General features: G+C 42.1%; 1 protein-coding gene across 1 annotated transcript in view; it reads right to left on the minus strand.

The window, feature by feature from the left end:
* LPGAT1 (lysophosphatidylglycerol acyltransferase 1) overlaps window positions 1-22,897 on the minus strand; it is a 68,019-nt gene extending 45,122 nt beyond the window's left edge. Inside the window, exons 1-3 of the mRNA XM_074863663.1 lie at window positions 22,785-22,897; window positions 22,324-22,476; window positions 21,627-21,894 (exon numbers count right to left, since the gene is read on the minus strand). Of these exons, the coding sequence (XP_074719764.1) occupies window positions 21,627-21,864 (238 nt within the window). The 5' untranslated portion in view covers window positions 21,865-21,894; window positions 22,324-22,476; window positions 22,785-22,897. The remainder of the gene's footprint in view (window positions 1-21,626; window positions 21,895-22,323; window positions 22,477-22,784) is intronic.
* Between the last annotated feature and the right edge of the window lie 670 nt (window positions 22,898-23,567).

Raw genomic sequence — 23,567 nt, forward strand, 5'->3', positions numbered from 1 at the left:
GGAGGCAAAGAACACACATACAACATCGTATCTCATTAAACACAGCTTCACTTATCTTTCTTGTCCCATTAAACAATGTATCCTTATTAACAAAAGTACTGTAAATTTCAATGCTATTACAATATACACATCTTAAGTTTGCAAAAATACAGTTTCAAACAAGATTTTGATATCAAAAAAGCATCTTTTGCATCTGACTTGATTCAGACTTTTATGATGATAATAAACTGACCTGCACTGACAAAGTTTTCCTCTTATTTCCAAGAAAAATGCTTATTGTAGAGAAATGCTTATTGTAGAGAAGTCAGAGAAGCAGCAGCAGCTGGGGAAAAGATGCCTGCAAATAAAAGGAGACTGTTCCTACAGTACATGTTAATAAACCAAGGCTGGGTTTAAGATGTCCCAGTCACCATCTTCATTTTCCTGCGACCAACCATTTTGCACCCAACTACATTTCATTGTAGGAAAGAATGCACATTTCCTTTTGCTTTCAGTCCCATTCTTCTTAGCTTTCACCTTCTCTTTCTGCAGTTTACAGACAGATCTGCTTTGTGGAGAAGAGAACTTTGGCAGTCACAGTATTTATGCCCTAAGTCAACCCACACTCTCATTTCAATTAACTGACAGCAAGAGGTTTTAGAAACAGGAGACGTTACAACAGAGACGCCCTGGCTCTTTCATCTTTCTCACCAACCCAAGAACCATGTTTTTCCTAAGTACAGCAGTTCCTTTTGGAAATAGGCCCTAGTGATGACTACTTTTGAAGACTGACTTAATTTTCCTGGAGTGCATGTTCAAGACCTCATGGGTACAGTTTGCTTGAGCTCCATAATTCACTGGCACAAGAGATGATGTTTGTGGCTGAAGAGAAGGCTCCTTTTACCCATATGTGACTGAGAATCAATAAAAGCGAAACCTTAGCTCACCTTCAGTGAAGCAAACTTCTTCCACTGACTTCAGTACAGGCAATATAATTTCAAGAGCTTCTCCATAATTAGGCCAGGCAACCATAAGAAAACTTTTAAAGTTAACAAATTCTGCCTGCATAGACAAGCTATACTCACTACAGATATTTAAGGAATCATTCCAATATATCTTAGGTCTTACAAGAACATACCTTTCACTGGACATATCCTCCACATTTTGCGGGAGGTCTCCTACAGCTACTTTATACCACTCCCACAACACTATTTGAATTATAGAGGCACCAAAGTCCCACAGCTCATAGTTCAGATCATCCAAACTAGAACCCCAGTCGTATATGGTGGTTACTGCTTCCAAGGAGTGGCACCAGACAGGCAACGTTCACAGCCACACAGGCAAATGTAGACTGTGAAACGTGAAGATTGTGATTGATGTCAGCTTTCATGACTATGCTGGTAATACACTGTAGCAGCCGACAAGCAACTCCACTGTCTGTTTTGCTGCTTCTATTATTAGAAAAGCAACTGCAAGACTGAAGAATGGGATGGAGAGCTGAAATCCTTTTGAAGTACCTCGAGCTCATGAGTCAGACCACTCACAGAAGGAGCAAGCTGTACAGCACATTCCTCCCCGGTGACAGATAAAATACATTAAGTATTAAGTACCCAGAGGACCATCAACGCATTCATGAACTAATATCCTAATGCTCTAATACCTTACATACTGTAGATGTTATAATGGCCAGGAAAACAAAATCAGTTTGTTTGAAGCCTAGAAAATGAAGCAGCAAAATGATGGGGTGGTCTCACAATTTTTTCTCACCATGAAAGAATAATTTTTTACATTTTTAACACACTTGGGAAATAAAACATCAGAACAACAAGTAAAAGTTATTAAGGGATACTGAAATCAAATAGTCAGGGTTGAAAGTTAAAAAAACAGTTCTAAGAAGTTTCAAAGTATGCACAAAAAATTACCTAGTTAGAAGCACGTAGTCACCAAGGTCCTAAAAATGACAGAAGAATCTGAACCAATGGTAAATATACTTCAGATTAACTGCTATCAGTTCAGTTTATATTTAAAGCTGGTACTCAGTACCATTTTGGTGATTCTTAGTTATATTGTGGAAAGAAACACTGTCAATCTTTGTTCAAAAACATTTACTTCCAGCATCAAATAAAGACAAAGTTTACAGCACTGTCTTTAAGATGACAATAAACCAACAAGATGTATATAAGCTTAAAACAAACTTTTGGCTTTTGCTGGTTAAAAGCTTCTAAAGACTCCAGGGATGACCAAAAAGCTGTAATACCCTAAGTGACAGAAGTGAAGAAACGTATTTCCATAAAACAAGCATCAAAGACACTCTGAATAGAAGGATCTCAGCTAAGTTGTTACATAGAGCAAAGACAAGATTTGTAGCTTACTAAGGCTGCACAATTTTATGTGGTGAGAAATCTCATTCAGCAACCACTGGGCCAGAAGAGCGCTTGTATGAAAAAATGTCCCAAAAAATTTTGGTCCACAGATGTTTTATTGCTCCCTAGACAGACACTACAGATTTTAAAATTTTAAGGAGAAGAACCAAGACATGTAACGGTTTTTTATAAGTTTGCACTTTCTGTCATTCAACCCCAAGGTCAGAGACAACAATGGAAATGCCACAGTCAATCCCTCAATGCAGAGGTCTGGCACTTCCCTAAATAGACCTTTCTGTCAGACAAGGCTGTGGGTCCTACATTTCAGTCTCTGTCTACAAGGATAATTTTTACAAGTGAGGAAGGATTCTCACTGCTCAAGCACATGACTATATACTAAATGCACAGAACACTTTTCCATTTTTTTAAAATGCAAGGGTCAAACTCTTGAAGTTTCACTGGTAACACTGATGTTTACTCTTAACAAGAAGGTAGCCCAACATCAAATTTGCATAAGTTGATACCACAGTCTTAGAAGTCCTATTCAGCGTTCTGTATATTGAAACTAGAGTATTTTAAGTATGGTTACAATGCCAAATGCATCCTAAGCTCAAAGAAAACTATATCTGTAAGACTGCCTCATGAAAAATAGACTGGCTTTTTTAGAATTAAAAAGAAAAATTACTTTGAAAGCAGGGCAATTTCAGAATACAACACCTTTATAACAATTCAAGCTCTGTAAAAAGTTAAGTACCACAGAAGAGCAGTGAGAAGAGGAAAGTGTTTCTTTTCTCTGATAAAAAAAACATACCAGTGCAGCTGGGTAATTAAAAAATGCTACAAATACAGAGCTTGCTATTATTGTTACCCTTATCACCCTTTCGAGCGAAGAACAGTTGGCTGCAACTCATATTTTTAATAACTTGAACCCAGCAGGTTACTACAGTACTTCACTCATACTCATCTGCCCCATTACCACTGCTGTGCACCTAACCAAGCAGGAATAGAGCAGACAAGCAGGGTCTGACATACCAAACACTGACAGGAGCAATTCAATAAAAGTGCCATGGCATTTTTGTTTTTATTTCCCTTTAAAAACTACAGGTATCTAAAAAAATTCCCATCTGCTCTGTGAGCTAGAGGACTTGTTCCCTCCTGGATTCAAGTCAGAAAAAGTCAGAGGCAGGCTCTCCCTCTATATATATCTGAAAAGAGTGAGAAATAAAACAGGAGGCAAGTGGAAGATTCATTTAGAGCACAAAAAAAAAGGGGGGGGGCAAGCTAGTCTGAAATTCAGTATGTCAACACTGGGACTTGAGCTTTAAGAAGGAAAGCTGTAGGAGAGAAAATCATCACCTCCAGCAGCACAAAGACCATCTGGAGGTCAGTCACTAGGGTTGTACCCTAGGGTTGGTACTGGGACCAGTACTGTTTAAGAACCTCATTAGCAGCCTGAACGACAGGACAGAGTGCACCCTTTACAAGTTTGCAGCAAGCTTGCAGACAATGCAGAACCGGAAGGAGTGGCTGACAGGTCAGATGGTTGTGCTGCCATTCAGCGGGATGTGGACAGGCTGGAGAAATGAGCCAACAGGAAACTCAGGGAGTTCAACAAGCAGACGAGCCAAGTCCCACACCTAGGCAGAGTCTTTGCAGAAAAGGCCCTGGGATCCTGGTGGACAAGCTGACCACAAGCCAGAAATGCATCCTCATGGCAAGCAAACAGTATCCTGGGCTGCATTAGGAAAAGCATTGCCAGCAGGTGGAGGGAGGTGGTTCTTCCCCTCTGCTCAGCACCGGGCAGGCCACATCCGGAGCACTGGGTCCAGTTCTGGGCTCCCCAGTACAATATAAGACACAGACTTACTGGAGTGAGTCCAACAAAGGGCCACTAAGATGCTTAAGGGATGGGAGAATCTTTCATATGAGGAGAGGCTGAGGGAGCTGGGCCTGTTCAGCCTGGAGAAGAAAAGACTCTGCAGGTGGGTTCTTACCCATATGTAGGTACCTGATGGAGGTGTGGGGAGAGGAGTAAAGAATACTTAGCCAGACTCTTTCCTGCAGTATCCAGAGGCTGAGAGGCAATGGGCACAAATTGAAACACTGGATATCCCACTTCAACACAAGGAAAAAAAAAGAAAAAAAAACCCACATTTTTACTGTAAGAGTGGTCACACACTGTCACGGGTTGCACAAGGAGGTTTTGGAGTGACCATCCTTGGAGGTATTCAAAGCCTGACTGGACATGGACCTGGGCAACCTGCTATAAATGACCTTGCTTTGAGCAGGGGGTTTAACTATATGATCCTCAGAGGTCCCTTCCAACCTAAACAATTCTGTGATTCTGTGATCTACAGCCTGACACCAGGAGGAAAAATGCAGTGTTAACAGAATTCTTTCTTAATGGATACCTTCAACTACAACAAAATTTCATCATGCAGCATGAAAAGGAGCAGCCTTTACAATCCCAAAGCACGTTACAAATACAAACTGGCAAGGTTGTCTTGTCTTACTGCCACAGAATTGCAGCAAAGATAAAAATTTGAAGGATAATTCAAACCTTAACATGGAAGAAGCAGAATATGATTCACCTAGGATCAGCAGACTCGGGCAAAAAAGTGGGACCAGTAACCAACAACATAAACTTGAGGCAAAAATGCATTTTAGCCTGAATAAGCCATTGCGTTCACTGCTATAGAGTCTCGAGATCTTTATCCGAAGACAGAGATCTTTGGGTCTTCATTTATATCTTTACCTGTATCTTTAGCTATATTACAAAATACTACGGCAAATTAAATTACTCTATTGAGATTGTTTTGTCTGCATGTCAAAAATGAAGTATGCAGGCAGCAACATTCAAACTGAGCTACTTTTAGTTACTCCAACACCAAGACATTCAAATTGCTACTTAACACTCAGATATAGCTACTGACACCTACTTAAACATAAAACTTAAAAATTAGAGTAGTAACCAGTAAACAAAAAACCCCAACATGTAAAGTGAGTCGGCCTCAATTACTTCCCCTGCTCTCTTTAAGATGTTATTATTATTATTCCCATTTTGGGGAAGTTTCTCTAACACTTGAAAAACAAGAGAAAGCCACTGCAACATCATGTGAGTATCTGTGCAGGTGAAAAAAAAAAAAAAAGGGGGGGGGGGGGGGCGGCAAGCCAGCACAATCAGAGCTATCAGAAGATGGGATGGTGGGGCAGCAAGCACCAGTCAGACCAGAATGAATCCTTATGGAACTGTGGTCTGCTGCACTGGAAAACCTGCTGGGCAAGTCTGGTTGGCCCAACGAGCAAAGCATAACCAACACGAGTCACCTAAGTTACCTTCGAAATTCCTATTAATTTCTTCTTAAAACAAACAAACTAACGTGGTCTTTAGTGCATAGCAAGTGTAGAATTTTGTTCTTTTAAAAACGTTAGAACATGTTAAAAATGTGCAATCCCCCACTCTTCTCCTTTTCCCTTCAAGCTTAAGTATAAAAGAGAAAGAAACTTATTTGTTATAAAAGTTTTGTAGCCATGTGCCATAGACACTACAGAACCCCTATCTACTCAGGGACAGGGTGACAGCTGTTTGAGTTTTAGTGGGCTTTGGATTTGTTTGGGGAAAGCAAACTAAAGAAAACATTTTCTCCCTAAGAGAACACTCTGAAAGCACACCCTCTGTCACAGATATATGTACTGCATTATAACAATAACTTGAGCTGTCTTTGCAGAGTCAACCCTCTAGGCAGCAGAATCTACCCAGGGGCAGTATCAAAAACTATGATACTATTACTACAGTTTCCTTTTGAGTCACTGGCAATGGTATGCGTTACTAATTTGATCCTGTTGCTTGTCCTTCCAGATGTGAAATTCCCTGTGATGTCAAAGAGTCATTCATAAGGTACTTCACTTCCCTCAACTGTTAAGGTGGCTCAAAAAGTACTGCTACCATATCATACAGTCTTAAAAAGCTAACAGATACAGGACAAAAGCAGATCTTTCCCAGTCAGGTTTCAGGGGAGACAATGCCCAAAGAATACAGCCAGGTTCACAGTCCTAAGTAAGGGGATACTTTTCAGATTGTGTAATCAACACCAAAACCCAGTATATCCAAATCAACTGTGTGAAAAATCCCATCAGGGTAATGGTCTATGCAAAGCAAATGACTTGTGAAATAGCAGTCCCGTTTCCTCCAGAGAAACAACTACCTCTTTCAAAGCAGGGGGAATGGTTGAAACCTGCTTTGCAGCCTCAGCTTTTAACTCTGAGGATCTTGATCAAAAGAGAAACAGAAGAAATGCAAGATGCAAACTAGTTGGGTCTAGTGCAAACTGGCTAAAACAAATGAACAAACAACAACTATCGTACAGGACCACAGGACTCCCACAGTTTCCATTCAACTGTTCGGCCGCTTACACAGTGCTGCACACTGCAACACCACAGGACTTTCTATTAGGAATCAAACTGCCTTCTCCATACAACAGAAATAGAGTCTGCACAGCGTAGTCCAGAATAATATGAATACTGGGGAAACCGGACAAAGACTCCACTGGAAAAAAATGCACCCACAAGACAGAAGCAAGCCTTCAAATAAATGATCGGGGAAAATCTGTAATACTGTTTTAAGAAGAAAATAAGACACTAGCAGAGTCTGATGGCTGTAAAAAATAAAAATGCAAATAATCTACTATCATAAATAGGTAAATAATTGGATGTAACCCACACTAGTTTCTTTGCTTTTGCTTTCAAAGTGGACAGATTCAAGTCCTTACTGCTTCTGGACAGCATTGCATAAGACTTGAAGGAACATGTTACAAAAAGTTTAAGTATATTCCGTGATAACTGTTGGACTGCCCAAAGTGAAGTCCTGTTATTTAAGAGGGAGCAAGCTCTATTACCACAAAGTTCTGCAAAAATTGCTGTTTAGCTCTTAAAAAAAAAAAAAAAAAGAAGAAAAAAAAAAGTGAGGTATTTAGAAAGCCACAGTTCTAGCCATACAGAAGATTCTGCTCCTACTTAGTCTAGATTTCCAAGTCAGGCCAGTTGGAAATACAGCTTTAAATAGCAAGTAACTGGTGACATATAGCAATGAACCTGCTCAGGAAGAGATGGCCATTTCCTCTCCTTTTAAGATTTGTAGCTTGCAAGCTTCCTGTATCATTTCAAAGAAACCAGAGCATCTAGAAGCTTTTCAGATGTTTTTCCCAAAAAACACAGCTGCAGAAATAACACGACATATTCAGCAATCTTACAACAAATATCCCAAGGCTGTTGAATATCAAGTCTTTCTGGGGACAGCAGAAGAACTCAACAGAATTTAGTTATTATCTACTGTGGGGATATAAGGGACCGGAGAGGCTAGCTAGCAATGAAAAGACAAGAGCTGGAAGTCTCATTTCCATTTTTAACTACAAGTTTTAAGTTACTGTATATTTTGGGACCATAAACTTTCCAGAGCGCTATACAAGAAGCTCATTCAGGTAAAAGATATGCAGAATGCAGAAAATTGGCACTGGATTGCACAAAAAAAGAGAGCAATTTCTCACAGAAGCTGATAAAGCACATTATTCTACTGCACTTTTATCGTAGCTAGCGAGATTACTAATCAAGTTATCAATTTCATGGTTTTCTGGTATCCATGAAATTCTCTGAAGTGCCTCAGGGTTTATCAAATACAGAAAACAGAAAACTGCAATAGCGCTGGAAGTGAGCAAACATTACATTTTCTTTAAACAAGATGTGAAACTTGCCTAAAACTCCAAGTGAGAGTTTGCATTCATGTCTCCCTACATACCAAGCCTAATTAAATAGCACAGTGAAAAAGCCTGATCAGCCCCCAAGCACTCAGCTACTGAGCTCTAGATCTGTACCACCAGGACTGGGCGCAGGTATGCCAAAAGGGTACACATCAGGAAAAGCTGCCAGAGTGACTATAGGTAGGAACTAAGACTATGCTTTTCAGAATAGGTTAAAAAAAAATAAAATCAAATTATACTACTGAGCAAAGAAACTGTTTTCCCAGTGTTCAAATCTAACTGGGCTCAGAAAAACATGATTTTGTATATATCCTTTAAATAAGACATATTGATTCAAAAAAAATACCAGATCTTCATCAATTTTTCCTCCTAATGGAAGCAAACTGCATGACTTTAATCACTGGCTGAAGGTTCAAGTCAAGAAAACAAACAATACTATTACTGGAAATCAAGATTCTGAATATTTTAAGATCACCCCTGTATCCCACCTCTGGTCATGACCTTCTGCTTATCTAAATCAAGTTCAGTTACCTCCCAGTTACCTCTTCATACTCTTCAGGTCTTGCTTAAGTTACTACAAAACACTGTTGATGCTGTCTCGTTATACAGCTGACATTTTTCAGCCCAGCTCGCGATACAGTACAAATAATCACCACATAAAAGTAATGCCAGATGTATTTGGAAAACACTTTGCTTTTAGATTATCTCTGTTAAATGGCCTCCATGTGAAAGGCAAAAGGCCATTCTGTGCATTTATTGTCTCCCTACAGTGACCTCAGAACAGAGGAGCTTGTCTCCACTTGAAGGACATTGACCATTTAAACCACTTCAACTCAGTCAACTCTGGACAGAAAAAACAGCTATTGAGCACCTGAATGATCATAAGAACAGAAACACATATTCAAACAGTGTATTTTGAGATTGCACAAGTAGCATAATCTAAAAATCAATATCCTCAAGCAATAAAACTGGCTACTAATCAAACAGCTGCACCATTTTCTCCCCCCCAAACACCTCTGCATCATCCTCCAGTTCCAGTGGGTTAGCATTGCCATACACCACAAAACAGAACTAAGTCACTGGACATTTTCAAGTTGCAATGTGGAGGGGAAAACTTAATAATGAAAGGCATGCAAAGAATCAAAAAGTAACTGGATACAGATGCAAGGAAGCAAAAGCACAAACCTTTTAAAAGAAGCCTTAAGTGTTTGCACTGTTAGGTTTCAAGGACTTTATATTAAAACTTCTCACCCACGCTACAAACAACAGTCTTCACAACAAAGAAATTATATCATGAACAAGAACTGTAAAAACATTTCCCCTTGGACTTTTTAGATTCTATGTTCATTTTTTTTTTCACATAATGGATTTTAAAAAGGCCAGGGGGAAAGCAATGTTCAGTTACCACAAATTTAATCAAAATAACTTAATCATAAAACAGTAAAAAGCTAATGATGCAGATTGACATAACAGCAAATTCCTGTATTCAGTTTTATGTTTCTGTTTATGCAAGTCCCATTATTAAAACAAGAGGCCATAGTAAGTTTGAAAAACATGCTGGGAAGTGTATGACAATCATCCTAACTGGGAGCTTAAGCTAGTACTTTTGCTGGTATGATGGATGCAGCAAATGATTCAAGCCAACAAAGCATCTTACCATACTTAATTTACCCCAGGTTATCCTATACCAGTTCAACAACTCTTAAGAGTTAAGTGTGTGGCCACGTTTCAGGTTGCCAGTAAGCAGAAGTCCATCATGGTAAGATCAGAAGCAACACCTTTAATGGTACTCTCAAGCTATCACAGATGAAGTAATTCGCAGGAAAACACAGCCTCTCTCATTAGATTCTTCTAGCTGATGTATCTCAAAGCAGCAGCAGAAAGTTTACTGTTCCGAATTTTAAAAAAAGTTTAGCTCTCTGGCATCTGTTACTATTACAGAACAAATAATCCTCTTACACCTGCTGACAACTGCAAAAAATACCTTGGATCTGTGGCTGACAGTCTTGGGAGTTTCAGTAGTACTCTTTACTGACATAAAATGGTCGGACTCGATAGAAAGAAATTTATTCAAACATTCTGAATGGCTAGCTCCAATACCTACCTTTCATCCTCAGCACACAAACTAATATTCAATGCACCTTTCAATGAAATACCTAGGTCCCAATTTTGAAATACGATGCTGCAATGACAGTAATTGAAGCTTCTCTTCCTCTCTCTCTTCTCCCTCCTCAAATTAGAAAAAAGTCCACATTGCAGATCAAAAAATTTTTCTATACATTGGGAACAAATGGTAAAAATGACAGCAGACAAATGCTGGGGGAAAAGAAAAGAAAAAGAGCAGACTTCAGAATACTTCAATTAAAACCAGTACTTCACTGCAGAGCAGTTTCTCTGGAGCACCCCTAAAGGGGTTGAACAACAGAGTTGTGAAAGAGACTGTGGAAATTGACTTCTCCATTTCAAATACAGCAAGTGTGTCACAAATGCAAGAAGATATTACAAATCTCAAAATTCCACTTTACAATTAAATGATTAATATGAATAGTCCTAAGCCTGTGGGTAGCAACAGGCACTGTAAGTACTTTACATGCAACTTGGCACGATCTGTGGCTACAAGTGCCTTGGCTTACTCATGAAGCACTTGCCCAAAGTGTTACAAATTACTCTTTCCTCAGACAACAAGTAAACTAGGCAAAAATGAATTTATTCAGGCTGCAAAAGTCTAGCACTCCCACAGAGTAAGAGCTTTGGTCAATACACTTCAAACATCAAATTCTACCTATCCAACGAAGTCCTCATGCTTTGCTGAAAGAAACCCTGCCTCAAAGCAAACCCAGTGACTGACCAGACACTGAGATTTACCACATTGTTTTTGCAAAGTATCAGGAAAGGGTGGTAATGGGACTGGAAAAGGAAGGAGCAGGCCACCTGCTATGGTTCTTGCTTCACCACAGCAGTCACCTAAATAACCCTTAGCCTTCCTACAGTGACACACAGCAACGCCACTCGTGGTTATGTGAACTCAGCTCTGCATTTTAGCTTTTAAAGTTCAGTAGGCTGTTAAAACATTTGCAAAGAATGTAAGCAGTAAAGGGGGGAAAAAAGAAAGGCTTGTTTCAGTATTTTCTCCTTCTGAAATAAATGAGAGACAATAGTGCTTCTCCAGCCTGTAAAAATTTTGTCAAACTCCAGAAGTCCAAGGTAGGCATCAAACAGTCTTTAAACTCATCCAAGACAATACTTACCTGGGTAAAGGTCTTGCTGTTGTCACATTCCCTTCCTACATTACTAAGTTAGGAGACCGAATTATTAGGTTTGATGATACAAATATAAAAGTCTCAAATAAAAAAAAAAACAAAACCAACTCTGTTTTCATGTAATCCACTACATGCAAGAGGCTTAACAAACATTTATACTAACCATACCTGCATCTGAAAGCATTTTTACAAATGTAAACTGAACTTCATGGATATTTCATGTTATATTAGTGTATACACAGGTTACAGTTATATTTATTTCCAAGTAAAGTTGTTGCTAGGAGGAAAAACAACTGAATTTTATGCCAGAGACAAGCACAGGAAATAAAAATGGGTATGAAAGAAGAATGCGTTTGGAAAGGAAATTGGCAATTACCAGAGTTGGAGTTTTGCCAGGCCATCTATATATATTTATGCATACCAAAATAGACCACGTTCAGGTACAAAACTCAAGAGGCCACCTTTCTAATGTAATGCCTTCACATGTGCTGCACAGTGGTACATAACCCTTCTTGACAGACTCACATGCTGCTTACCACCCACACCATTGCTCTCTCCCAGGTCTCCCCAAATACACTCAAATACACCTTGAGCCTCATGTTTCTACATGTCCCTGGGTCAGATTCATAACTGACTTCTTTAGCTCTGCCCTGCCTATAGTAATCTGAGCATCACTGCTCTTTCCTGAGAGTTTCAGTCAGGTTGATGCTCTTCTAGTCGTCCTTTTAGGAGGCTATGCCAACTCCTGTTTTACATACAGAGTAGAAAGTTTTAAAAACACAATACTTTAAGTTCTTTTACCACCTTATCCTTTTTCCTAATATTAAAACTAAATGGTTATCTGCATAAGCCTTTTGGATCTAAAAGGTTATGATAAGCAAGGTGGACTAAACACCATCTAAAGGAAAGGATTCTGCTTCATACACCGTCTGCCACTGCCAGATTAACACCTTGCTCCAGAAGCAGCAGAAGTAACAAAGTCTGGTTTCCCAAAAACTTGTTGTCTAACCTCCTTCTCCTCAAGGGGCTGGACCAGATATACCAGCACTGTGGCAAACCCAAACCCATTGATGCACGGGTTGGATGCGCAGCAGATGTCAAACAAGACACAATGGCCAAATCTGCCTGCACTACCCTGAGCTGAGGCACTAACCTGGGTCTCTCTCCTCCGCTCAGCTGCCAATTTTCACAAAACTCATGAGAACACCATTATGTCTGAAATCTGAACCATCTGGTCAATCGCAGACAGATTTGCAAGGAGGCAAATCAGAAGTGTGGGAGGGGTGAGAGAAAGAATAGCTGTTAAACAAGTAGCTTAATCCCACCAGGAAACGATGCTTAAAACACTGTCACATTTATCTACATAGATTATAAAATACCCAAGTCACCAAATTACATCAAAATAGTGTTCAATGGCCACCCTAAACACCACACTAAAACATAACTGATGCTTAAATTAACCAAAACCACATAGTCTTAATATTACTGGGTTTTTTCCCCAGTTCTGGCAAGCAAACACAGACACTACAGACTTTCACAGAAACTGCTCGTTTGTAACTTTGGGATGCTACAAAACAAATGAAACTAAATTAAGAAACCTCAGACAAAATCCTCCTTTTTGTCACCAAAAACCACATCCACAAGCACTCATGCCATTGTCCTAATGATTCAACTTTCCAGAACCCACGTCCTCCCAAACAGCAGCAGCGCTGGCCCTTGCTCTTGGAACAGCACTTCTATTTTTAGTTCTACATAAGTGAGAAGTAGTAATAAAGCTATTAATCTTTCCTCTCCCCCCTTACTTAAATTACAAAACTGAGGTGAATCTCTAAGCTAGTTTAAACTACTAGACTCCTTAAGCAGAGACAATTCCTTACCTTTTAGAATTGTAACATTTAAACAAGTTGTTTTCAGATTATGTTGTATGACTCAAATAACAAACACCATTGGCACTATCCCGTAAAGTAAATATTTGTGAAGAGACATAATGAAAGTATTTAAGAAAAAACAAACAAACACACACCCCAGGCACTGATGTCTTATTAAATCTTAAAGACTTTGATTTTCTACCTTCCAATGACACTAAGAGTCCCCTTCTTCTTTACACAGAGACAGGGAGATTGCATCTCTTCTACTCTATTCTGCCCAGGAAACAGAATCACCATTGTCCAATTCAGTTCCGATGCAAGTTCAGCTGTGAATGAAATTGTTCTGATTTGATTTCAGCTTGTACTACTGAAGCTGTTGACCCTTTCAGAGCCCCTTCTTAACTCTTCAATAGCTTTAAAACAACTGAGACAAAACCATCACAGTGTGAAGCCAAAGCACTGGTATTTTTAATATTATTCTCCATCTTGTTCTTTACATATTTTATAACAGAATGTACAGTTGTGCATTAAGCCAAAACTTTCCCTGAACTCTGCACCATGATACTTAATCTCTTTCCTAAACTGCTACTTTACTTAAACGGTTTTTACTTTAGACTGTTCAACTCTGAACAACTTCTGCATTTTGTTGGCTATTCATACAGCTTAAATACTTTTGAAGTTCTTTACAATTGTCTCTGTAGCTGACAAACTCAAACAGTACACATACAAAACTTCACTGGAACCCCACTGCTAAGCTTTCATCAAAATGAACACTGGTTTTTTTACTCCTTTATCAACCAGTTTTCAGTTTATGATAACCCTTTGTTATCACCCTACACTTCGTTTTCTTCTCTAAAGCAACTTTGTAGAAGGCACTCTTCCAGTCTAAACAACAGTAACCAGTTAACAAAATAGTAAGAAAAGGTGAAGAAGTCTACTTCAGTGACATTTTAGTCACACACTAGAGCCCTATTCTGCACAGGACTGCTCTCCTGAATTGGGGGCCATAAGTAGTAGTTCAACAAATACATTAAAGCTGCTGGTACTGTCACCAAAAGATGCAGTTCCTTCCTCTTTCCCTTTGCTATTTGTACCGACCTTCTTTCACCACACCAGCAAAATGAACTCGGTTAGGGGTTGTGTTTTGTAAGTCACCCAGCAAAAAAAGGGAGTGGGTAGTTTTAGTGTGGATCAGGGCTACGATCCAGATCACCACACAATCATTAAAATATCTGGCCAATAAAACTGAAGCAGCAGTGGTAGGACAAGTCTGAAAGGCTCGGACTGGCTCTCTTCAGAGGCACTCCCTGCTTGAAATGCTTGTGGGGGGAGAAGAAAAAAAAAAAAAAAGAAAAGAAAAAAAAATACAGCCTCACATGCAGAATCCCTCACTGATCTCATGGAACATTTTTAGGAATGCAAACGTGTTAGCCTTATTTATTTCAGTAAGTGCATATTCAAATGGCTGGACTATTATCTCAACTGTGGTGCCTACAACAGCAGTGCAATTACATGCCTACGCAATCCCGCATCTGACATGTCATCTTAAGCATTAGAGTTTATATTCCACTGTAATAAACACAAGCAGATTACATATCTTGGAGCTGTATTTTGGCCCAGTTCACACTGGAAAGTTACACCACTAAGCTTATATTCCATAAAGGATTTACTAACTACCCTGTCTAATTAAGGTTGCACAACTTTCCCACTTTTAAGATCCTGTTTTCAGCAGCTTAAAATCTTGCCAAAGTAACCTTTGGCAAGACTTCTCTGTCCCTCACGCACACCCGACAGAGAAAGGGAAAGTGATATATTCTGTTCATCTGTTTGAGTTTCATTCTAAAAAAGTAACTTCCCAGCACAAAATGAGAGAGAAAATAGGTTTTATCCACATTAAACATTCTATTTCTTCTCCAGTTTTCTTGAAAAGCTCTAAAATTCCTATGCTTCAGAACAGTTACATTAAACGAGAATGAGAAATTGCATCTCTGACATGTTCCAATACAGATGCGATCACACTATCGAAGTGGAAAAAAATTCCTCCTTCATACACTCTGCAAAGAATTTGTGGACAAAGAATTTAACTCCCTAAGATTTTGGTTCTCCAAATCAGGGCTGGACAAATGCTTTCCTGTAATTATTTCATATGTTTCCTAAAAGCCTACCATCAAGAAAAAGAACAAGAAAAGGTACAGAGAACAGAGACACATCTCTCAGGCATTCTTAGTCATATCCTTTCAGGCACTCAACCAGCAATGAAGGGAGAAGTAAGTTGACTAGCGTGAATAGATACACTAAAAACAAAGGCCCAGGAGAACTAGGATGGATGAAAACACATCCTAAGAAGAGCGAACTCAGCCACAAGCAGGAATAGAACCCAGAATTCCCCAAACTTTGTCCTCCTTTGGCCATTAGCACATAAGCTAAATCAGAGGCATCCCACAGCCATTTCTGGATTTAAAAGTAAATAATCACACCTCTCTGTATAGGTATTCCTCAATAATTTCATCTTTACTATCCTTAGGCAGATGTGACAGATTTGGTATGCTTGCAAGAGTATTTGTATTATCCAGAGTAAGTGAAACAGGAGCAGAGACTAACCCACTAAAAAAAAAGAAAAAGATTGTAAATAGCAACAAAAAACAAAAATATCACTAGCAAAAAACTAACAGTGTGTGCTTTTACTCTAAGTTTTGTGCCAAAAGGCAGTAGCTTCCTAAAAATAAAACTCAGAGAGCATTTCAATACCTAATCTTTTGGAATGATCTTTTATAGTTAAATGATACAATAGAAAAATGAAAGATAAGCTTTTCTGCTTTTGACACTTCACTGACACTAGGTGAACTACAATGAAGTATTGGTAATGCCTGTAACTCATGTTCCAAAAAGGAGAGAGGGGAATATCCTGGTGTGCTTTTACGTATTACTAAAATAGGACAAGGGTCACTGTATAGCACTCTTTACAAACAGACACATCACTTGCACAAAGAAGTTGACAGTAAGTTCACTGTACTGCTTACCTCCTCTGACGCAAAGGCACAATGAGCCTTTGCTCTGAGGCTACAGTAGAATCTGCTCCAATGTCCCCAACTCATTCAACTCTGACCTTTTCTTATCAAGACAGCTCACAAATTACACACAGACTTCCCCTTACAAACAGCAAAATAACTTCAAAGATCCCTGCTTGATCTCAGCATAACCTACACATAAATCATACACATCAGAGAAAGCTGCATTTAAGCCAGGGATTATCTAGAAACTCAACACATAGCCATAGCATAAACTAAAAGTTTCTGTGTGGTATGCTGCTATCCAAATCTACTGAGTCACATCAGGTATTTTTGCACATTCAAAGAAAACACAAAATGAGAACAATTTTGTTTCTCCATTTCACACACCGCCTGACCTCAAAACACAAGTGGTTTCCTCTACACCCCTCCCTGCCCAGTCCTCAGAGTAGTGACCAATCCCCAAAACAAAATATTGCCAGTTAAACATCATATTGTAGGAACAGAAGAGGGTAGAAAACAATAGCAGGGTTAGAGGCACAGATAGGTCTCCTGAAATAACACCTCCTGCCTTTCTTGGGGAAAAAAATTTACTTTATCTCATCTGCTGTTCTCCAGCTTCTGCCGCACTTCCTGCCCGAGGAGAGGGGCCAACTTGTCACGAGAGGCAGTGCAGACAGTGTACACTGCAGACAGTGTACCAAGGAAGTGTTGTCACAGCAGCTCCACCTGTATCTTTTACAATTCTGGAAGACAAAAATATTCACATTCTTAATAGATTAGAGGAGTTGAGGCTGTGACTGATGAAATAGACACAAAGAAGATTTTGAATTAGAGAAAAAAAATGTGTGTCTGGTGAAAAAATTATAGAGTGGTGACTACTTAATCATACATACAAATCAGCCAATAAATTTTAAATCACTTGAGGGAAAAGGAGGCAGGACGCAACTAAAAATCCAAATCTCAATTTTATTCTACTTGGCTGAATAACAAGAAGGAGGAAAGGGAAATTCTCTTGGCTTGACAAAACTTGACAATTCTAACAGACACTCTTTAAATGTCACCTTCCCAGATGACACAGAACAGTAACAGGCAATACGGTAGGATTAGTTCACTTTTTATTAAGCACTGCATCATTGTATCAGTAAGCATAGTCACACCACTAAGACTTTTCTGTGTGTGGTACACCCTTCCTTTCATCAGCTCACAGCCCAGCAACCTGTCCAACATTACTGCAAGACTATGTATGTCGGCAAGGGGCTGAAACAGAAGGTTTTGTCAAGTTGTCCTGTTTACTTCTGGGGTATGGAACACTCCAAGCACAACTCTCAAGGAAACCCCTTCCCAAGACACACACAACCCTGCTGACCACACACAATCCTTCTCTCCCTGGGTGCTCCGACAGGCAGAAGAGCGCTGATGGTTGCTGCAGACATAGGACACTGACCCTGCCCGCCAGCTCCTCCTTGTCCCCAGCCAGAGATACAGGCTGGGCATGCATCGCCACTCCCTGCAGTGGCACTGAGCTGTGCGGAGCAGAGCGGAGCACAAGATGAGCATCAGGGCTGCATTGCTAACCTATTACTCTGCTGTCCCACAGACTTCTAATTGCAATATGGCAACATCACTATCACAGGCTAATGCTAACTTCTGCATTTAGACAGCAGAAGACAACAAAACAGTTTGCCTAAGCGTATTTAAGCAAAGCAAGCTTCTTCTCTAGAAGTCCTATTTTTAGCAATTTGATTAGATACAGGGATATTAAACTTTAGTCTGCAACAGCTACTTGCCCAAAGAAGTTCAAATCTAGAAGATGGTTGCTTTAAAACTAGTTTTGTAGGTGAGCAGGAGGTCATCAGAAATTCACTACCACAGATATGCTCCATCTCCCTCCCATTACATCTACTGCACAATTTAGTGGTTTCTGGTTTACTTGTATATTAGATAACAAATTATAGTATAGGGGGAAAAAGGTACGTGCCAACAAAGGATCAAGCACTCTCGAGTTTGCTTTTTTTAGAACACGTCTTCCAACAAATGCAGGAAATATTCAGTGTTATTCAAAGGTGCCTTTCAAATCACACTAATATGCAGATTCCAAGTGTCCTAACTGAACAGCTCCTACAACGAGAGCAATACATTTATATAAAAAGCCTTAAAAAAAGAAAAAGGCTTGGAAGAGTTATAAGAAGGCCTTTCTGAAAGCATATAAAAATAAAATAACATTTCTAGACTATCTGAACATTCTTCATAAAAAGACACTCAGTTTTGCTTTTCATAAGAAACACTATAGAGTTCAAGAGAACAACATAGATATTTATCATACTCTGGCCTTTAAAAATCAAAGGCAACCAATTATACCCAAGTTCTCTCTCATACTTGCATCCTAAGAAGAAAAAGATTAGGGAAAGGAGTGACCTTTACAATTTCTCTTCCCGTTCCTTCCTTTATTTTTCTTGTCCAGTTATACACTATCTCTTTACATAACATCAAGTACCTCTGCAAACAGAAACACCTACATTTATCAAAAAGCACAGATTATAGCTGCTGATATAGACACAGATCATGTAATCTCTGTGACAAATCCTCTAGGAACCTAGCACAAAACCACAGGTTTATGCGGGGGTGGGGAGAAGGGCAGACCTAGTTCATGAGTTTTCCTCAGCTCTTTCAGCTTTATTCAATAAAATATATCAACAATTATGCAAGAGCAGCAAAGCCCAGAAGGAAAACCTAGCACTCACCATACTGTCTTCATCTGGTGTTGAGCTCTCTCCTACACAAACTTACGGGGGGGGGAAAAAAAGTCCGCCCTGAATCCACTTTGCAAGCTGAGTTTAAGTCCCTAAATTCAAATGGTTTATGTCACTTCTCACTCAACAGGACCCGAACTCAGAAGGGGAAAAATTAAATAAACTAAAAAACTGAAACATACCTTCAACACAACTGAAGCAGAACACTACCTCCAACTAAAAGACAAGTAAACTTATTTAGCTAGTTACCCTCTCCATCAAGAAGGAAAAAAAACCCTCACCAACTGCTCTGCTACTCAAAAGAAAAGAAAAACCCTTAGTCTTCTCAATGAACCCATACACACCTACCACCTTGTATTTACTTTTGCAAAGATGGAACATATTGAAGTCTATCTTTGACTTAGTTTTTGGAATTGAAAACAGAAGAATTCTGGAGCAGTATCTCTTTCAGATGCATGCAAGTCTTAGACACCAACTCTAATGAAGTAGTATTTCAGTTCTGAATTAGTCATGTCGTACTCTATAAAAAGAGGGGACCTAGCGACAGTCTTTTATAAATCTATCAATCTGGAAACAGACACATAAATTACTCTGGCTACATACATCAAAGCCAGAAAGATACACTTTCCAGGTTTGTTCTGCATGTGGTGGTGAGCACTGATGAGGGTAAAGAAAGACTAGACAAACAAACAAGCTATTCCTGCTATTTTGTAGCTTTCAGTATAAAACATGTTAATGTCTTCATACCAAATAAAATATATTTAAACTGAGACTTTGTACAAGCATTTGCTTAAAATCCTCCCCAAAACAAAAGCCATGCTTTATAGTGAAAAGCAAAAAGGGCCTCCTTACCCATACATCATCCCAGAAAACACTTCTGTGTAGCTGTTTGCAAATGATACTTCAAACAAACATACTAAGACATTTCAAGACTGTAAAACAAATGATTTCAAATTGTCAAGATACATCAGCAACACCAATCAACAGATGCTTCAGGAAGACTCTAGGATATGCAGATCATGCTAAGACCACTTTCCAAGCAATAGGCAAAAGAAACCACACAGTTCTGCAGTCAGCAGCAAAACTATCCCAAGAAAACTGTATCGTCATGGGACAACGGCTTGAATTTTAACCAGCACATTCAGTATACACAGCAAATCCCCGGGGTCATATGCTGTATGACTTTACCATTACCATTATGCCCATAAACTTTCCCATTTCCAATTAATAATACACATGACACCTTGAAAGTCAATCCTTCCTTCCAGAAGGCCTTTGGGCTTTAAGGCATAAAGCAGACTTAAAAATATACCTGCCACTGCAAATACTATGTGGACTTCTTTTAATGAGCAAATACAAACACATAAAAAGATTTTTGAAACAGCGTATCTGGAAAAGCTTGAGCTGTACCAGGCAAGGCAATTTTGAAGCAGTGCAACGTTGCGACAGTTCTAGCCCAATAGACCAGAATCTAGCTTGCTGCTGCCACCATCTCCTTAAGAAGAACTGGAAGCTCACCTAGAGTATCCACAGAAACTTTGTGCATCTCGGAAAGGCACACGACAGGGTACCAAAAGGCACATTGTCACAGAGGCTTCAGCTCTTGTAGCCTAACAAAAAGAGTGCTCCATCTGGGTCAACACTGACTTTCTGACTAATCAGGAGTCTGACCAGACTCCAGAGCTGTGTGCTGACATTCCTTTTTTTTCCTTGTTTACATGGACAAGACCTGCGGATGCAGCCTGGGCAGAAGAGAGGGAAAGAATTTTAGGAGGACTGTTCATATTTTGTACTCAGTAGATTAATTTCATCCCCTTTCCAAGGTCTAAGCACATACAAAGAATTGATGGCTGTTTTCTTGCACAAAGTGCAGCAGCCAGGATGAAAATCAGTGCACTCAAGGACAAGACTAGAGCCTTCCTTAATATTTTAGCTCAGTCCGTCACCTTGATGAGCCTGTGAATACTAACAAGCAATAATAACTGCAAAGCAAGCATGCAGAGGGGAAAAACCCTACGGATTCTGTAATGAGCTCTGCTAACAATAAATGAAGACCCATACAGTGGAGAAACATTGCGTATCCCTATTTGTATGAAAGAGGTTCCCTCTGTTTCCCTCCGTTCTGAAGCAGCACAAAAGACAGTTGCTCTTGCAAGGAATAGAAGACCTACTCTTCTGACATCAGCCTCGTGTCGAACTTCTTAGCCTTGTGTCCTGACAGCTTTAAGTGGAGATGATTCAGAGATGCATAGACTTAATAAAGAAAAGTTTGGCTCTAGCAGCTACATGCACTGTACAAATCAACCCTCTTTTGAGCAGATGTATCTTCTTCATGTAGCACTAAAACAAAGTGATCACGATACTTAGGAAAAATCCTATTTCTATTTACACTAAGACAAAATACTGATTGAGAAACTCTTATTTAACAGGTTAAGTTTGTACCTACGATTTAAAAAAATGTTTCAGTACACTCAGCATCTCAATCCAGAGAAACAAAGCATCTGTACAAGAAACCTGAAAGAAAAACATCCCACATATCCACTATATTTACATATTCCCCTACACATCCCCATACTAAAACATCTTTAATACTTATTTACATCTTTATATGTGTACATTTTGAATTAATAAGACATTCTTACCTGTATATCCTGCCCACCAGCCCCAGGAAGCCACCATAGCTAAAAGCCACTTAAATAACACTCCTTCGATATACCAGAAGCTTTTACTATCCAACACTCGGAGAGGCTGCAGCATAATTAAATACAAGACGTAGGACGGAATAGCAACCAGGTTATTGGCGACCATAAAAGCGAACCTGAGGAGTGCTTTCAGACAGGTATAGCCCACCCGCTGGGCCTGCTCTAGAGTCACGGCCATTCTCTTCGCAGCGGAGGGCGCGGGACCGTCCTACGGGGAGAAGAAAAACAAGGCACAGGTAGCGCTCCCCGAGCGGAGCGGGGCGCGGCGAGGCCAGGCAAGGCTGCCCGCCGGCCCGGCCCCAGCCCGCTCCCGCCTCCGCCGTTAGTCGCCGGGGAAGGGGCTACCCCCGCTCCAGGGGGGCACGAAGGAAGCGGCGCGGCACCGCAGCGGGGGCCGCCTCCCCGCGCCTCTCCTTGGCGGGCTCCGGGGGACCCCAGCCCGCTCGCAGCTCCCCTGAGGGGGACACGCGCGCGGTCCCAGCCGGCCTCCATCTTCCCCCCCCCAAAAAAAAAGGTCGCGGGCACTAAGGCGGCTGCCGGCGGCCTCTCCCCCCGCCCCGGAGCGGCTGACAGGAGCCGGGGCCCGCGGGCGGCGCTGAGGGGAGCGGGCGGCGGCGGGCCCGGCCGCGGGACTCACCTCCGGCAGGGCGGCGGAGCGGCGGCGGAAGCGGCAGCGGGGCTGGGGGAGCTGGGCCCGGCGGTGGCGGCGGCGGCAGTCCCGGCTGGCGGCGGCTCATGGACCCGGAGGTGGCTGGCCCGGCCGCGGCAGCGCTACTCGCCCTGCGGCTCCCTGCGGAGAGAGGGGGGCGGGCGGCGTGAGCACGGGGGCCGGCGGGCGGGGAGGCGGGAGCGCCGGGCCGGGCGGGCAGGCGCAGAGCGCGGGTTCACCTCGGTTCTCCCGCGCCGGCGGCCGGGCCGGGCCGGGCCGGGCCTCGCACCCCTTCCTTCCCTTCCCTTCCCTCCCCTCCCCTTCCCCGCCTGCTCGGCCCGGCGCGGCGCCCGCGGGCGGGACCGCGCCGAGCCCCGGCCCCGCAAGGACAGGCGGGTGCCGCGGGCGGGGGGAAGGACCCTGCACCTGTTGGGGGCGAGGGTCCGTACCTCGGCACCGCCGCCTCCGTCCCCGCCGCGGGCAGCGCGGGCCGCCCGGGATTCATGCCGGCCGCTGGGGCCGCGCTCCCCGCCCCCGCCGGCTGCGTGTCCGCCGTGACCGCCCGCCCGCCGCCGCCGCCGAGGAGCGGGGCTGGCGCTGCAGCGAGCGCCGCCCCCCGCCGGAGAGCGCGGGCGGCTGCGCCCCCCGGCCCCTTGCACACACACACACGCCGGGCAGCGGGGAGCGGAGCGGGCCCCGCCGCCCCCGGGAGCGCCGCCCGAAGCGGCCCGCGGGCTGTCCCCGCGCTGCGGAGGGGGCAGAAGCGGGGCAGCCCTTGCGGCGGCACCCGGGGCTTCTGCTGCCGTCCCGGAGGCCGGCGGGGCCAGAGCGGGACGGGCGGGGAGCAGCGCGGCGAGCAGCGCGGCCCGGCCCCGCGCCCCCCCCCCCCCCCCCCCCCGTGGCGACCTACTGCTTTAATGGCCCTTGGCCGCCGTTTTCGTTACAGTTGGGTAAGCGGGGAAGGTGCAAGAGGGGACACTTGGCACAGGTCCCCTCGGCACCACCAGAAAGACCCTCCTGGCCCGGGCAGCAACAACACGTTTTGTTTCGTCGCTGTAGTCCTAAATCCCTTTCGCATACTTCTTACAGATTAAATTTTCAAGCTTTTCCTTCTCTCTCATCCCTCGCCTGCAGCCACAAACACCATATTCCACTGCCAGAAAAACCCCTGTGCAGGTCTTCGACAGACGGTGACACTTGACCCCGGCCCAGACGCAGCCGAGGGGGGAGAC

Source organism: Strix uralensis, chromosome 3 (assembly GCF_047716275.1).
Source record: "Strix uralensis isolate ZFMK-TIS-50842 chromosome 3, bStrUra1, whole genome shotgun sequence".
Classification (NCBI taxonomy): Eukaryota; Metazoa; Chordata; class Aves; order Strigiformes; family Strigidae; genus Strix; species Strix uralensis.